At 48.4% G+C, this 17,833-nt stretch overlaps 2 protein-coding genes across 7 annotated transcripts in view; one reads left to right on the forward strand and one right to left on the reverse strand.

The window, feature by feature from the left end:
- Positions 1-6,042: 6,042 nt before the first annotated feature.
- Positions 6,043-7,454, reverse strand: ACTL9 (actin like 9). The gene has a single exon (XM_082726541.1). It carries the CDS (start codon positions 7,353-7,355, stop codon positions 6,105-6,107), a length of 1,251 nt encoding a protein of 416 aa, XP_082582667.1. The 5' UTR covers positions 7,356-7,454; the 3' UTR covers positions 6,043-6,104.
- A 100-nt stretch (positions 7,455-7,554) lies between these two features.
- Positions 7,555-17,833, forward strand: part of LOC309856702 (methyl-CpG-binding domain protein 3-like 2B) — a 33,538-nt gene continuing 23,259 nt past the window's right edge. For 3 of the 6 annotated variants that reach the window (XM_082718105.1, XM_082718109.1, XM_082718110.1), the window contains exon 1: positions 7,555-7,723. The gene's annotated coding sequence lies outside the window, so the exon portion shown is untranslated. Of the gene's footprint in view, positions 7,724-7,939; positions 8,074-17,833 lie in introns of all 6 variants that reach the window. The other 3 variants (XM_082718106.1, XM_082718107.1, XM_082718108.1) reach the window with 3 other exon arrangements.

Raw genomic sequence — 17,833 nt, forward strand, 5'->3', positions numbered from 1 at the left:
GGGGGAGGGGCAGAGGGAGATGGGGGAATCTCAACCAGACTCCATGCTGAGCTTGGTGCCTGCCATGGGGCTCGATCCCTTGACCTTGAGATCATGACCTGAGTCGAATCCAAGAGTCAGATGCTTAACCGATTGAGCCACCCAGGCACCCCTCGATGCAATATTAAATAAGAATAAAAATTCATGCAAAGCAATCCCCTGATGAACCAAGCTGTCACATTTTAAAACACCAACAAGCACTGATGTTGTCCTTTGGGACTGTGTCCCTTGTCTGTCTCCCCCTAATCCCACCCCGTCTGTGCCTTGCCTGGTGGGCTGACCCCACCTCCTCCAAATATGTTCTCCTCTGGGTCCCCCAAAGAACAGAGGGTCTGGATCTGGAGTGAGGCCCTGGCAGTGACTGGGTGGATCCTGCTTTTGCTCAGACCCTTGGAAGAGGGTCTCCGGGTCCTCAGTGGCCAGCTGGCTGGCTGGCTGGCAGACTTGGGGTCTATCTTTGGCACGCTCTAGTTGAAATAGCAGACATCTATTTGGCCCCTACTGTGTCCTGAGCATGTTAAGTTCATTCGAAGCATTACTCGAAATGGTTTTAAGGAATTGTTTTTATGGGGGTGTTCTCACTGTAGAACATTCTAATGATACATTAATGCCTACAGTAAACGTGAAACAGCCCTAAGACAACGGCAGTTTCAGAGGTGACCTTCCATACTCCCTAGAGCACTGCATCCTGCTTAATCCTTATAAAGCTCCCCCCTGAAGTGAGCACAGCTCTCACCGTCACTTTATAGGTGTGTTGAGTGAGGCTCAGAAATGTCTGGTCACTTGTCTGTGGTCACATAGCATGGGGGGAAGCATGAGTGGAAGTGACGTCGGTCTGACTCTGATGCCAGAGAATAAGAGGGAGGGGTCCCTACGTAAGATTCCCGTAAGCTCCGCTGAAATCCTGGCTCATTCATTGAGTCATTCAACAGACATCTCCGGGACTCGATTGAATGCTGGGTGCGCGACACACGTGGGGCCTGGAGCTCCCGGTCCCAGCACGTGATGCCATCAATGAACAAGGAGCAAACAAAGCAGATGATCATTGCTGGTGTTGCCTGAGTGGATGTCAGAGGAATTTAAAGGAAAAAAATTCATATTTAAAAGAACATAATCGCATGATTCAAAATTCTTACTTCTAAAAGGTGGGCAGTGGGAAGTCCCCCTCTGGTCTTGATGTCCAGGTTACCCTCCCACGAGCATTAACCCTCAGTGGAGGTGACATTGTCCCCAAGGGGGTGAAAATTAGTTGCAGGTGTGTGGGGGAAAATGTGTTTTCATGTGTAAGACACAGATACACATAGAAATACAGATACACAGTTGACCTTTCGTGGGGGACAGTTAGGAAAAAACCTCTGAAAGTGATTGCCCCTTAGAATGGGACGTTGAGAAAGTCTTTTCTAGAAGCAACCACCGCTCCGTTTTCTCGTGAAATCTTCACAGATGTTCTGAGTACTTTCAAGCAAATCTCCACATACTCACTTATTTCTGTTTTCTTCTTTTCCACAAATGGTCGTAACATAGCCTTGTGGGCCCTCTTTTCTCTCAAAATACGTATTAGTAATCCCCTCATGTCGGTGAACACAGCTTGCCGGGCTTCCTTTTTGTCAGTTGTGCAGTATTCCTCTATGTTCAAGGGTGATTTATTTGACCTGTTCTGGATGGTCACACAACATCAGAAACACAGAATGCTGTTTCCTACGTGTTGCCACCTTTAAGTGCTGCAGTGCACGAGGGATAAAGGCATTTACGTCATTTTGCACACAAGTGATTGTATCTGAAGGAGAAATTCTTGGTAGTGCTATAGCTGGGCCAGAAGGTGTGGGCACTTGTCATTTAAGTAGTTACTGAGACTTGTCCTACGCTGGGGTTGTGCTAGCTTCCTTCCTCATCATCAAGGTAAGAGAAGGCCAGTTTCCCCACAGCCTTGCCAGTATGGGTGTTATGAAGCTTTTTGATCTTTACCAATCTGATGGGTTAAAAATGATATCACAGTATAATTATCATATTCATTTCCCTTATGAGACTGCGTATATTCTCTTGGGTCAAAGAACCCCTTGTCTTTCTTTCTCTGTGAACTTAAGGTTCATATCCTTTGCTAACTGTTGTAGTATTTTTCGTATTGATTCTTTCCAAGAGCTCTTTACATATTGTGGACATGCTCCCTAATGTTATGAGTTGTAGTTTTCTCCATTTGTCATTTAAAAATTATGTATTATTTGCTTTTCTAAAAAATTATCATTTGTCTTAACTTTGTTTAGGGTGATTTTTACTTTGCAGATTTTTCTTTTTTTGATGTTTACATGAAGTCAACTGCCTTCATCATTCCCTTTATGGATCCTGGGCTCCGTGTCATGCTGAGAAAGGGGCTACCTTTGATAAGCTGAGAAGTGAGAAGGAGCACTCTGAGTTCAGGGAATAGCAAGTACAAAAGTCCTGAGGAAGGAAGGGGGCTTGGCATATCTCTTAGGATTCTCCAGAGAAACACAACCAAGAAGATGCATATATAGTGAAAGACAGGTTTATTTTAAGGGGTGAGCCATGGGATTGTGGAGGCTGACACAAAATCTGTAGAGTCGGCTGGAAGGTTGGGGACCCAGGAAGAGTTGCAGTTTGAACCCGGAGGTAGTCTGCTGGCAAAATTCCTTCTTTCTTGAGGGGAACTTAGTTTTTGTTCTCTTAAGGCCTTCAACTGATTAGATGAAGCCCACCCACACTATAGGGGGTAATGTTTTACTCAAAGTCTATTGATTTAAATCTTAATCTCATCTAAAAAAATACCTCTACTGGGGTGCCTGAGTGGTTCAGTCAGCTAAGCAACCTACTCTTGATCTGGTTCAGGTCATGATGTCAGGGTTGTGGAACAGAACCCTGCATCAGGCTTCAAGTTCAGTGTGGAATCTACTTGAGATTCTCTCTCCCACCCCTCTCTCAAATAAATAAATCTTTTAAAAATACCTTTCACAGCAACATTTAGAACGGTGTTTAGTCAAACATCTGGGTACCATGGCCTAGCCAAGCTGACACACAAAATTAACCATCACAGGCTCACCTCATGTCACCTGGGTACACACATATCTCCTTAAACCCTACTCTTGCCGTGCATGATACAGAGCCCCAGCTGCCTGTATGGCTGTCATGGGACCCAGGACAGGAATGCACACAGTCTGTGCCAGGATGGGGCCCCTGATCCACACGGAAGAGCAGACTCCAGGGATGTGTGTGGGCACAGGGAGGATCAGGGTCTCTGGTGCTCTCAGCCCTCCACTGGGGGGTGGTGGCAGTCAGAGAATGCAGAGGTTTACCTCCCATTCCAGGGAGGAGGTGAGATTTCGAACAGCAGGCTTGAGGTAATGTGCTTCCTATCCCTGGGAGTGTGCAAAAGGGAGGGGCACGTGTCACAAGGGCTCTAGAGAAAATTTCTGCAACAGGGAAGGTTGGGAGTTGGGGGAGCTCCGTCTGATCTCAATGAGAGTCCACCCAGCTGCCCAGAAGTGGTGGGGGTTCTGCATCCTCCTCACTTCCTGTAGCATCAGAGACCCAGCCTGTCCCACATCCCTTCTAGAGTGTGGCTGGCAATGCCCTGCACCGCTGTGTGGGGTGGGTCCCTCCTGAGGTGTGGGGAGGAGCGGTTTGCTGCTATCTTTGTGGTTCTAAAGGTGACGCCATTTGCAGTGCCGGGAGCTTGGAGGTGGTGCCCCCTTGTGGGACGAACGAGGAGTTTCTCCTCATTACCTGTAACCTCCTGGGGGCCTGCCTGGTGAGGAGGTGAGGCAAGGGGCCCAACATCCAGTGTTTGTGATCTGGAGATCCTGGCCTGACTAGGGGGCTGTCCCCCCAGCTGAGGACCACTCATGGGCCAGGAATGGGACCGGAGCCCCTGCCTAGACCCCAGTCCCTTGTGGGACATGGTGGGTGGGGCTAACCAGGGCCCTCATTCATTGAGGCCCTCATCATTGTCTGACGGCAGATGCAGGGGTGGAGAGGGGGGTGGGTGGTCTCAGTGCTCCACAAAGAAATGAGCGTCCACTCCTGAAAATTCCTGCACAAGAAGAGTGCTGACAGGTGAGTCAGACTGAGGGGGGAGGGAATGAGAGAGGGGAAAGAGACAGGGAGAGAAAGAGGTATCCAAGGGAGCAAATAAAAACCAAAAATAGAGTCAGAGAGATTTGGGGAGAAAGAGACAGAGAAGCTCAGTAAATATGGAGTGATTGGATGGACGAATGAATGCTTCCTTGGACTGAGGGAGATGAGGACCCAGTGTGGACGTGGATGAGCTCTGGTAGCTTGTGCTTATTTTATAGGTAAGCTGGGAAGATGGGTCCAGGCTGCAGGCTGGGATTCCTGACATTCTTTTTTTTTTTTTTTTTTTTTTAATATTTTGTTTATTTATTTGACAGGGAGAGAGAAGGGGGAGCAGGCTCCCCGCTGAGCAGGGGGCCTGATGCGAGGCTCGATCCCAGGACCCTGAGATCATGACCCGAGCTGAAGGAAGAGGCTTAACCCACTGCGCCACCCAGGCGCCCCGATTCCTGACATTCTTTAGGTTGTGCTGGACGGTATGAAGGCAAAGCGTCCTGCCTCCTGCAGGGGCTCGGGGTAGCCAAGGACAAGGTTGCAGGGAGGACAGAGGACCCGGGATGACTTGTGGGGAGAATGCCCACCCTCTGTGGGAGGACAGTCTGGGACAGTTGGTCCCTGGGGACCTGTGTGGGGGGCAAGAGGAGCCCCCTGGGGTATCTGCCCCAGGGTCATTGTAGGCTGGGCATTCCTCAAGAATGTTGCTGGCTGTTGGTGTCTCAACTAATGGGATGGCGCCCTGGGGGGCTGGTTTCTGGAGAGTCCGAAAAACCTGGAGTAGAATGTCCTGGGTGTCCATCATGGGGCCATACTAGGAGAGTGGCTTTGGGGAGGGAGTTGGGGGGGGTTCAGGACACAGGAGAGGGCCTGGGGCATTAGTGGGGTGATCATGGGATGGTGCTGGGGACCGGAACCTTCCTAGGAGGACTTGAAGGGATGAGGAAAGGGAGTAAGAGGTACATTGTAAGGCAGGCCATGTGGGAGACATAGAGCAAGGAGGTGAGCTGAGAGCAGTGGTGCTGTCCTGAGGGTCTGGGGATTCAGAACATGCTGTTCTTTGGGGGGGGGGTATGGGTAGGGCCGTGGGTGTGGGATGGAAGGAATGAATCTGGGAGAACAAATCATGCAGGGAGGGCAGAGTTAGGGGGGTGGGTGGAATTTGGAGAATGGGCTTTGGACACTGGAGAATCCTTTAGGGAGTCATTGTAGGAGACACCCTTGAGGGTCAGAACATGGTCTTTGTGGTGGGTATGGAGTTTTGACACTTGTTGGGGGGATGCTCAGAATATCAGGGTATAGGAGAACTTTGGATAACCAGGCAGGGAAAACCACTGCAGGGTGGATTTGAGGTGCTTGAACTAGGGGTATCTTGGCAAGTGGCTCTTGGGGGTATGTTTGGGGGATTAGAAATGGGGGAAGTCTTAGGGGTTGGGACATTTATGGAGGTTAGAACACTTTGTACAGGTTCCTTGGGGGAGGAACAGGTCATGGAGATGGGTTGGGGGTCCTTGCATGACATAGGGACTGAATTCTGGGCTTAGAGCCCAGGGAAAACTTGAGGGGAGATTTATATAAAAGGAATAGATCATTGGGGTGAGATTAGGGCATGAGAAACTAGGGAGGTCCTGGGGATAGCCTTGGCAAGTGGTCCCAGCCTAAGAGTGCTTTTGGGGAGGGATCAGGGGAGGTGGGTTTGATAGGGTTAGGACAAGGTGGTGTGTTGTGAGTTGATCACAAGGAAGGTGGGTTTTGGGAGTCAGAGCTGGGTGTCTCTGGGGTTGGATCATGGCAGATGAGTTAGGGCAGGACAGAACCAGGATGTCTCGGAGGTGGAACTCGGTGAGGTCAGAACCCAAGGAGAGTCTGGGTGGGTCAGGAGTGGACCAGGCTGGGGCCCTGCAGTAAGGCAGAAGGGAGTTGGCCGGGTATGGGAAGCTTTACTGCCCCCCCCCCCACCTCCCCACCCGCAACTCCGCCGCCTGGAGTCAGTAGCATTTGCGGTACACGATGTGGGGCCCTTGCTCCTCATACTGCTCCCGCAGGACCCAGCAGGACTGGAAGGCGCGCAGCGAAGCCAGGATGGAGCCCCCGATCCATACCGAGAAGTTTCTGGTGGGCTGCGCCGCCACCACCACGTGGGCCTCCGGGGGCTGACTGCGCAGCAGCTCGGCCCGGAAGCGGCCCTCGAACCCCTGGAAGAGTGAGGAGCCCCCGCAGAGCAGCACGTTCTGGGCCACGTCGGCCCGCACCTCCAGGGGCACCTTGTGAAGGCTCTGCTTGGCCATGGCGGGGATACCCACGGGCACCAGCCCCGGCATCTCGGGGGGGCTGAATAGCAGCTCGGGGCACTGGAACAGCTCCTTGCCCAGCGTGACGGTCCGCCCGTCGGGCAGCTGCAGGGTCTGCTGGTACTCCTGCTCCGGCCGGGCCTGCTCCTTGAGGAAGTCGGGGGCCACGTAGCAGTAGCGGTGTTTGATGTTCTCCACCGTGTCCAGGTCCTGCTGGCCCAGCGGCAAGCCCGAGCTGAGCAGCATCTCCGCCAGAAAGGCGGTCAGGTGCGTGCCTGCCAGGTCCAGGCGCTCGGTGGCGTGGGGCAGGTTGTAGCCCTGAAAGACGGGCACCGTGCAGGTGACCCCATGGCCGGTGTCCACCACCAGCGCGCTGATCCTCCCGTGCGCATAGGCGGACAGCACCGACTGGGAAGCCACGTACATGGCAGGGGAGCAGAGCGACTCGAAGGCCACCTCCACCAGCTTCTCGCGGTTGGTGGTGGGGCTGAAGGGCGGGTCGGAGAACAGCAGCGGGTGGTCCTGGGGTGCCACGCGGAGGTCGTGCTCCAGCAGGTGGCGCCAGATGAGCTCGGCCGCGTCCCAGTCCACCACGATGCCGTTCCGCACGGGCTGCACCAGGGTCAGCTCTGGGCGCCTGCGGGCGGCCTCGCCGATGAACGTCTCCAGCACCTGCTGCTCATTGGTGGCCGGCTTCTTGGGCTGGTAGCCCACGACGGTGGTCACGGTGTAGGTGGGCCGGGCCTGCCCTGCGAAGCCCATCTTACAGGTACCCGTGCCCATGTCAATGACCACCGCGCCGGTCCTTGGGGGCAACCTGTCACCCACCATGCTGGGGGGCTCCTGCTGCGGGGTCTTCTTCGCCAGGATTGAGTTGGGGTTCACGCCAGGCCTGGAGGCCTCTGGGGAAGGCTGGGGCTTCCTGCAGCTGGACTGATTGGCTTCCATGGCTGCAGGGAAGCTGGTCAGCTGCTTGGAGAGGCTGATCCTACCCTCTGGAGTGCAGGGGTGTGAGGAGAAAAGGCTCAGGCTGACCAGGGGCAGGCAGAGGCAGGGAGAGGGGCCTGGTCAGTGGTCTATGACATCACCTTGCCTGCTGCTGCCTTCAGAAGATTTCACAATGCAAGGGAGGAGATGAGGATGAGCTCCTCCCTGCCCCAGAAAGCTCCCAGAATACTCACCTGTTCTGGATTCCCCCAAAGAGGAGGCTAGAGGGTGCCGGAGGAGAGATCTCTGATCCAGCTCCCTGACCCAGAGCCCAGTAAGACCCAAGAATCCTTCTCTTGCTGCTTCCCTTGGAAGCTCTTTATAGCACGGTAAGGGAGAGCTAGTCACAGCCCTCCTTAGAATTTAGTCTTAAAATAAATTTAAAATACTAACCGTTAGAATATTAATCAGAAGCTGGTCGCGTAGCTGGTGTGGCTTTTCTGGTTTCCTAAAGGAAACAGAAGCCTGTCTGGGGTGGGCGGTGAGGTAAGGAGAGACACAGACATCCCTCTACTGTTCTTTGACCCTGCTCTGCCTGATACCAGGAACCAGTCTCCCGGCCCCATTTGTCTCTTCTGATCTCGGCAAGACATCACCTCCTCTTGAAAGCCTTCCCTGATTTCTCTTCCTTCTCTCTACCACATGGTGATGGCCATGAAGGGGGATGTCTGCCTTCCTGGTAGGGATTTCTTCTGCTTCCTTTTGGTTGGGCAGGGGTCTCTGCGGGATCCAAAAAGGAGCTTTCAGTAAGATAAAGGGGACAAGGCAGAACCTTTTTAAGGCTAAATAATATTCCATTGCATGCATACACAACATTTTGCTTACCCACTCATCTGTTGAGGGACACTCGGATTGCTTCCATATTTCAGCTATTGTGAATAATGCTGCTGTGAACTTGGTTGTGCAAATACCTCTCCAAGTCCCTGCTTCCAATTCTCTTGGGTTTATATCCAGAATTGGCATTGCCAGATTATATGATAATTCTATTTTTAAAAAATATTTTATTTATTTATTTGAGAGAAAGAGCACGGGCCGGGAGAAGGGCAGAGGGAGAAGCAGGCTCCCTGCTGAGCCCAACTCAGGGCTCGATTCCAGGACCCGGGGATCATAACGTGAGCCAAAGGCAGACGTTTAACAGACTGAGCCACCCAGGTGCCCCTGGTAATTCTATTTTCTTTTTTTTTTTTTGGTAATTCTATTTTCAGTGCTAATCGGTTTACAATATACAGGTGCATCAAATCAACACACTGCACACCTTAAACTCACACAGTGTTAAATGTCAATTATGTCTCAATAAAGAGGGGTGAGGGGAAGTTCACGGCCTGTCATTAATAGCTGAGTAAGTGAACATTTCAAAAAACGTGTATGAGATTGCACACAAAATTGGTTAAAAACTCTGGCCGGGATTAAATCTGGACACAACTGGGAAATGAAGCCTTCTTACTTCCATATTCCTGTGACCTATTCTGCACTAATCCTGGCAATTTCTATCGCCACACACACACACACACACACACATACACACATGGGCACGCACACATTTAATTTATTTGTTTTAACTAACAGGTGATACTTAACACCACTAGAAGTGGATTTTTTTAAATTAATTTATTTTTTTCAATGTAACAGTATTCATTGTTTTTGCACCACACCCAGTGCTCCATGCAATCCATGCCCTCTCTAATGCCCACCCCCTGGTTCCCCAACCTCCCACCACTCACCCCTTCAAAAACCTCAGGTTGTTTTTCAGAGTCCATAGTCTCTCATGGTTCACCTCCCCTTCCAATTTCCCCCAACTCCCTTCTCCTCTCTAACTCCCCATGTCCTCCATGCTATTTGCTATGCTCCACAAATAAGTGAAACCATATGATAATTGACTCTCTCTGCTTGACTTATTTCATTCAGCATAATCTCTTCCAGTCCCGTCCATGTTGCTACAAAAGTTGGGTACTCATCCTTTCTGATGGAGGCATAATACTCCATAGTGTATATGGACCACATCTTCCTTATCCATTTGTCCGTTGAAGGGCATCTTGGTTCTTTCCACAGTTTGGCGACCGTGGCCATTGCTGCTATAAACATTGGGGTACAGATGGCCCTTCTTTTCACGGCATCTGTATCCTTGGGGTAAATACCCAGGAGTGCAATGGCAGGGTCATAGGGAAGCTCTATTTTTAATTTCTTGAGGAATCTCCACACTGTTCTCCAAAGTGGCTGCACCAACTTGCATTCCCACCAACAGTGTAAGAGGGTTCCCCTTTCTCCACATCCTCTCCAACACATGTTGTTTCCTGTCTTGCTAATTTTGGCCATTCTAACTGGTGTAAGGTGGTATCTCAATGTGGTTTTAATTTGAATCTCCCTGAGGGCTAGTGATGATGAACATTTTTTCATGTGTCTGATACCATTTGTATGTCTTCATTGGAGAAGTGTCTGTTCATATCTTCTGCCCATTTTTTATATGATTGTTTTGTGTGTGTTGAGTTTGAGGAGTTCTTTATAGATCCTGGATATCAGCCTTTTGTCTGTACTGCCATTTGCAAATATCTTCTCCCATTCCGTGGGTTGCCTCTTTGTTTGGTTGACTGTTTCCTTTGCTGTGCAGAAGCTTTTGATCTTGATAAAGTCCCAAAAGTTCATCTTTGCTTTTGTTTCCTTTGCCTTTGGAGACATATCTTGAAAGAACATAGGCAGTGACCTCTTCGATATCAGCCACAGCAACGTCTTTCAAGAACTGGATTTTTTAAAAAAGATTTTGTTTATTTATTTGACAGAGGGCAGAAAGGCAGGCAGAGACAGAGGAAGGCAGAGAGAAAGGAAGGGAAGCAGGCTCCCTGCTGAGCAGGAACCCTGATGTGGGGCTCGATCCCAGGACCCAGGGATCATGACCTGAGCCGAAGGCAGAGGCTTAACCCCACTGAGCCACTCAGGTGCCCCTAGAAGTGGATTTTGAGGCAATCCTCCCGATCTGCCGTGGAGCTTGCTGTTCTTAGTTGAGACAATTCCTTCCTCTCAAATACACCCCCTTTTGCATGATGTGGGTGCAAGAAATGAATTCTGTCCCCATGAAACACCAAATCCCATCTCCTCCCCCAGCCCCTGGCTCTCACCATCTTTCTTTGAGATGGGCGCCTCTGCCTTCGGCTCAGGTCATGATCCCAGAGTCCTGGGATCGAGCCCTGCATTGGGCTCTCTGCTCAGCAGGGAGCCTGCCCCCCCCCCCCCCCGCCTGCCTCTCTGCCTATTTGTGATCTCTCTTTCTCAAATAAATAAATAAAAATCTTAAAAATATGGGAATATTTTGAGAGACCATCACGTTCTTCTCCATAGTGGTTGCACCATTTGACACTCCCATTAGCAAGATAGAAGTTTCTAGTTCCTCCGCATTCTTAACACTTGTTTTGCCTCCCCATTTTTTCTTTTTATTTATTTATTTTTAAAGATTTTATTTTTTATTAGAGAGAGAGAAAGAGCAGGAGTGAGGAGAGAGACGCAGACTCTCCCTGAGCAGGAAGCCTGACAATGGGGCTTGATCCCAGGACCCTGAGATCATGAGCTGAGCCTGAACGGAAGGCAGATGCTTAACTGTCTGAGCCACTCAGGTGCCCCCTTTTTTTCTTTTTAGCTATAGCTATTGTAATGAGTGTGGGGTTCTGATAGAGTTTGAAGCATCATCATGTAAGGAAAACATGTTTAGTTCAGACAGACTGTTACATAAAGAATTGAATAGATACTGTTCAGAGCCCAGACTTTGGTATCACTAGTGATGCGGCTGCGTGCAGAAGGGGAGGCACTTTCTATTATTCCCCCTCGTTCAACACATCTTCAAGGATGGACCCTTGACCTCCTGGAAGAGTATTTTGGTGAATTTAGGTTACAGCCATTTAGGAAAAAAATAAACACTTTTCCCCTTTTACAGAATCATCATGGCAAGTGAGAGGGATGGTTGATGATAATTCGGGTTGGGGGTCACGTAAATTCTCACTGGATCTTGAGGGTATTATGTTCATTTCTTCTGATGGGGGAAATAAAGGCTCAGAGAGGTGAATTAATCTGCCCGATGTCACACAGCTGGGATGACACAAGAGCAGGTTTTGAACCCAGATCTCTGCTCCCACTTTTACAGTGAGGTAAATGTTGAATCTCTCTGTGCCTCAGCTTCCCTGTTAGCTAGAGGTAATAATAGTACTGGCTTCAAGGGGCAGCTAGAGGGATGGACGAGTTATCTGAGAAGTGTTTAGGTCAGTGGCTGGTACATCTTGCTTTGTGAAGATTTATACAAAACTGCAGATACTGTGAACTTTGTTGTGTGTGTGAGCAACCAGTAAGTGGAAACATCTCAACCCCAGCTCTGCAGTGGAATTAGGGATTTAGAATTAGAAATTAGGAATTAGGCATTTCTCTTGAAAGGGCTCCCCCGGCCCCAGACTGCAGATCTGTGCACTGGGCATATCTGAAACCTGCCTGGGCGGTGCCTTCTTCCACCTGCGTCTGTGGTCGCCGCGTCCAGTTGTACAGCTTCCTGCCAAGGGAGGGCGCCCAAGACCACCAGCTTCTTGGACTGCTAAGTCCTTGGCTCACTTGTTCAGGGATTCGTACCCTTGGCTACAGCTTAGGCTTACGGGAGGAACTTAAAAAAGAATCCCTGTGTTCTGGCTGCACCCCAGACTTGGATCCCTATGAAGAAGTCACTTTAAGATGGAAAAACAGGGGCACCTGGGTGGCTCAGTAGGTTGAGCCTCTGCCTTCGGCTCAGGTCATGATCTCAGGGTCCTGGGGTGGAGCCCCGCATTGGACTCTCTGCTCAGCAGGGAGCCTGCCTCCCCGCCACCACTCCCCACCCCCACCTGCCTCTCTGCCTACTTGCGATCTCTATCAAATAAATAAATAAAATCTTTGAAAAAAGAAGAAGAATCTCTAGGAGGGCTTGCTAAAACACAGAGTTCTAGTCTTGCCCAGAGGTTCTGATTGAGCAGGTCCAGAGCCCTGCAGAGAATCTGGATTCCTAATGAGCTCCCACGTGGGTGGCCGATTTCACTTTGAGAAGCATTGTCTGGAACCCTGTGGACATCTGGGAGATGAAAGACTTCTCACTGTACAGATATAGAAATGTTATCCAGCCATGAGAAAGAAGGCACTCCCGCCATTTGTGCAACACAGATGACACTTGAGGACATTTTTCTAAATGAGTAAGACAGGGAAAGACAAACCCTGTGATCTCACTTATATATGGACTCTAACAAAGCTGAATTTGCAGAAACAGAGAGTAGAACGGTGGTTACCAATGAGGTGTTGGTCAAAGGGTACAAACTTCCAGTTATGAGTAAGTTCTGGAGAATCAAATGAGTAAGTTCTGGTGATTTAATGTACAGAAGTGACTATAGTTGACAATACTGTATATATAGTTCAAAGCTTCTAAGAGAGTCGATCTCCAAATTTCTCACCACAAAAATAGTGATTATGAGATGGGAAACATCTGGTGGTAATTAATTTGCAGTATGTCAGAGTATCTACCATTGTACACCTTGACCTAACACAATGTTGCATGTCAGTTTCATCTCCATAAAGCTGGAAAAATACTGAATAAAAGACATGACTCATACAGTTCTCCTATTTGTCTTCCGGGGTTTATGGCAAGACTGCTCAGGTAATCAGTGGTCGAGTTTCTTTACTGCCGTTGGTATGGTTTACAAAGTTGAACGTGTTATAACATTTTCTTCAACCATTCAAGACATAACTCTGTGATTCTGTTTAGAGACACAGTTAATATATATCATTGATCTTACTAACACTGAACTCACAACCTAGGTTGCTACACCTCACACCTGAATGAGGCTTGTCTAGCACGCACATTTTCTCGGCAAGGCACCCCAAAGTCATCTTGTGTGTGGGAAACCTAGGCAGCAGTGTGGCACAAGGCTTCTGGCCAATTTAAACAGTGAAACCACAGGCAGAAAGGACAAAACTGTGAAACCCGGGGCACTAAACAGGTCATGAAAAGGACACTTGCTTATGGTATGAGAACACAACAAGAAGGCAGAGTGTTGTCTTGTTGGCTCTCAGCTGGGAAGGAGCATGTAGGCAACTCTGTGCGTGTCTGGAAATGACCACGAGAGTCCCAGCAGTACTGAGTTTGTGATTCCAAATAAATTTAAGTAGGTGAATTCTCAAATATGGACTCTGCGAATAATGGGGATTGACTGTACATGCACACACACAGAGAGAATCACACACACACACAGGCGCGCACACACACACCCACATACACACAATCTCAAGTGCTTGTGTGTACTTAGCATCCAACATAAGCAATGAAAACAACAAACTCACTGTAGCCCTCTGTGGACCTCCCTCCCTAAGAGAGGATCATGTTGTTGAACTGGGGGTGTTTTTCACATGGCGAAATGCCACTTTTGCAGGGACACATCAGCAGCTGTGTTCATTCTTCAGCTCGGAGGTCCGACTCCCCAGCAATGCTGACTCACTTGACCCGCAGTGTGGCCTGAGCATCACGTTTTTAAAAAGCTCGTGGGTGAGTGTACCGTGTGTTCAGTGCCGAGCATCGCTGATTACCTGAGAAGCCTTGCCATAAACCCTGGAGAACAAATAGGAACGTTGTATTGATCACGCCTTTTTTATCTATATTTTTGATGCTTTGACATCTCTGCCCCACCCCGCCTCCCACCAGGGCCAGCTGATTCCTAGAGATAGTACACACCTCACTGTTCAATGCGTGTTCAATGCACCTTTCACGGCCAAACCAACGAATCCAGAGCCCAGACTCCCTACCTCTTCCTCTGTGGGGCTTTCACACTTTGCACCGTCTCCCTCTGCTGACCCCAGACAATAAGGGACAGCCCCTGTGTCCCAGAGACCACTGAACTTATTCAAACGAACCAGTCCTAAACCTGGATGCTCTGCATCGCCCACATCTCCCCCTCGCTCCTTCTGTCTCCTGCCTGACCCTGCAGTCTCTCTGAGGCGCTCCCAAGAGCATCCCGCAATCCCTCCTCTTGGGAGCTGTAACAAGCTGACTTTTCAATGGTAGTGCTCTCCTAACCTGTTGGCCTCACCTGCTCAGATCATAGTAAACCAATATCTTAAAACAGACTCCTTTGCTCATCCTTCTACTTGGAATACTTAGTGGTGTTTGGATGGCCCTGCCCAGCACCTCTCGGTTAACCACGCAGTGTTCCCTTCACCATTCCTGTGGTCCATTAAGAGCTGAAGTTCATTGTTTTCTCATGCTCTCCTGGGACAAATTTGAGATGCAGGGCACCTGATTCCACTGCCATTCTCTTCCATAGGAAGGAGAAGCAGAAGAAGCTTTTGATGTAATACCTTCCCCCAGAACCTCCATCCCTTGATGGTTAGTTATGTCACCATGGCTTGGATGGAGAAGGAGCTGGTGGGCTCCCCAATTATGACACATTCTAGGAATGTGTCATTCCAGGAAGGTTTATCAGGAGTCACTGCGAGACAAGGAGAGCTATGGGTGTGTGTCTCTAGCTCAGCGGACTTCAGAGCAAGGTAGGGAAGGAACCAGCAGAGATGTGTCCTTCACCTGTGTCTTGTGCAAACTGGATGCATAGCTCTATGAAGGTCCGGGGCCCATTTTCCCAGCCTGCAGACCAAGCACCTGGATATTTGACATCATCTTTGTGGGTTAAGTGCACGACACTGTGTGGTTTTGGTGAGGTAGCCTCTCCAGGTATGACGGAGCCAGTCCCACTATCTGTGTGTCCTCACACAGGCTTCTATGCAGGTGTTGCTGTATCAGCAGGTGACTTTTGGCCAGGAATGTTGGTAAGAAACAATCTTTTTCTGTTTTGGAGGTTTTTTTTTTTTTTTTTTTTTTTTTAATCTTAAACTTTCACATTTATGTAAATAGCCTCTCAAAACTTTCAAACACCTAAAATGTTCTACCAGTTTAATCTCGAAGAAACCTCTTTTGGAGGTTGACTTGCTTCTGGCCGAGCCAGGATCTCCCCCTCACCATCACTCTAGAGATTCTCTCTCAGGTTGAATCGTCTCTTTCTTCTCTTTAGGTTGATGCTTATTTAGGTGGCACGCATGCTCCCTGAGTAAGTGCAGAGGAGACAGATTGGAAGAAAAACTCTTCAGGTCTAAAAAAAAATGCTATTTTATTCTTATACTTACACGGTTGTTTGACCAGCTATAGAATTCTAGGTTGCAATTAATTTTCCCAGAGCATTTTAAAAGATCACTGCATTGCATTCTAGCATAACAGTGTTCCTGTTGAAAAGTTCAAGGCCACCCTAGAGGGGCGGGCACCTGGGCAGCTCCGTCAGTTAAGTGTCTGCCTTCGGCTCAGGTTATAATTCTGAAGTCCTGGGATTGAGCCCCACACTGGGCTCCCTGCTCAGCGGGAAGCCTGCTTCACTCTCTCCCTCTGCCTGCCCGTCCCCCTGCTTGTGTGCATGCGCTCTCTCTCTCCCAAATAAGTAAAACCTTTACAACAAAAACAACAAAAAACTTAAAAAAAAAAAAGAGAAGTTCAAGGCCATTCTCATCCTTGACTTTTGTAGGAAACCTGTTTTCTCTCTCTGAGAGCATATAGGGTACTTCCTTTTTGTTTATTCTGATGAGCAATTTTCAATCTTGAAATTCACAACTTTCGTTCAGGGAAATTTTCTTGCTCCATGTTTCCATACTTCTGAAATGCCTATTTTATTTATTTATTACATTTTAAAATTCTTTAAATTTAGTTTTATTTTTTCGGTGTTCCAATATTCATTGTTTATGTACCACATCTAGTGCTCTATGCAATCCGTGCCCTCTTTAATACCACCACCAGGCTCACCCATCCCCTACCCCTCTCCCCTCCAAAACCTTCAGTTTGTTTCTCAGAGTCCAGAGTCTCTCAAGATTCATCTCCCCCTCCGATTTCCCCCAACTCACTTCTCTCCTTCTCCCCATGTCCTCCGTGTTATTCCTTATGCTCTACAAGAGAAACCATATGATAAATGAAATGCCCATTTTAAAACAAGATTTATTTACTTATTTGACAGAGATCACAAGTAGGCAGAGAGGCAGGCAGAGAGAGAGGAGGAAGCAGGCTCCCCACCGAGCAGAGAGCCTGATGTGGGGCTCGATCCCAGGATCCTGAGATCATGACCTGAGCCAAAGGCAGAGGCTTAACCCACTGAGCCACCCAGGTGCCCCTGAAATGCCTATTGTTTTGATGTTGGGCTATCTGAAATGGATTCTCTGATTTATTTACCATTTCTCCACTATTTTTCTGTGTGCCTTTTGTAGTTTTGTGATGTCTTCTTACATTTTATATTTTAATCCTATTATTTTTCATTTCTCCTATCATTAAAAAAAATTCTAGTAATTTTTTGTTCTTTAAAGGAAAATCTTTTTCTTGCCTCACAGATACTGTCTTTTTATTTATACCTCTGAGTTCTAGGCAGTTACAGCTCTAATGTTACTAAGAGTTTCTTTTTCGATTTCTTCTTCCCTCAGCCCGTTCTCCAAAGTGCTTTCATTTTCAGTACGACTGTTGTGGTCTCTGTCCCTTGTGTGAGCTGTTGTTTGGTTTATTGGGTAAAAAGACGATTGGAAGCTCTGTCGGCATGAGTTAGTCTCATTGATACTTTGGTTTTCTATTGAGGGTGATCTGGCAGAGCTGTTTCCTTGGGACTTCCTTAATGGTAGTTTTTGTTTGGTTTTATTTTGTTGTTATTGCTTGTGCTTATCTTTTTTTTTTTTTTTGAATTTTTTTTTAATATAATTTTTTATTTTTCTTTATCTTTTTTTTTTGTTTGTTTGTTTGTTTTGTTTTTTCTTTTCTTTTTCTTTTTCTTTTTTTTTTTGGTCTGGTTGATTCCCCAAAAAAGACTCTCTCACAGAAGCCAGTCCTTTGGATAGCTACCCCGAATGTTGGATGAATGCTCTAATTCTTTCTCTCCAGAGGAAACCAGGGTTTGGGCTTTTTGCCCCACTTGCTCTGTGGCCAGTGAGAGCATGCTTTCCAAATCATCACCTTTGTTCTCAGGGGCTCCCAATCTGAAGCACTTTTCCATCAGTGATCAGACTCAGGCAAGACAGAAACCTAGTGCAGAAACTCAGGCAGCTCCTCAGGACTTTAGAACTTAGGACCACAGTCCAGTTCTCTCCTTCCCTTCTCAGGGACAAAGCAGGAGCTGGGGGCTTCCTCCAGATTGTGTGTTGCTGTCATGCGGGAGGCATGATGGGAAGAAAGTGCCATCTACTTTCCTATTGGCTTTAAGGCAGCTGGTCTCACGCTTGACTGTAGTGCAGGAGCCCTTCAACTAGTCTCTGAATTTTGCACAAAGGGAACCAATCCTTGCTGTTGAATCAGTGTGTCCATGCCGGAAAGGAAGTCTGGGTCTTCCCTGTCCACCATTTTGTTGAAGTTGTGGCTAATCTCCTCTGAGCATAAGGACCCCAGT

This window comes from Mustela nivalis (assembly GCF_964662115.1).
Source record: "Mustela nivalis genome assembly, chromosome: 1".
Lineage (NCBI taxonomy): Eukaryota > Metazoa > Chordata > Mammalia > Carnivora > Mustelidae > Mustela > Mustela nivalis.

Coding starts and splice junctions, on each gene's coding strand:
- ACTL9 (XM_082726541.1), bottom strand. CDS start 7,355: ATGGAAGCCAATCAGTCCAGCTGCAGGAAGCCCCAGCCTTCCCCAGAG.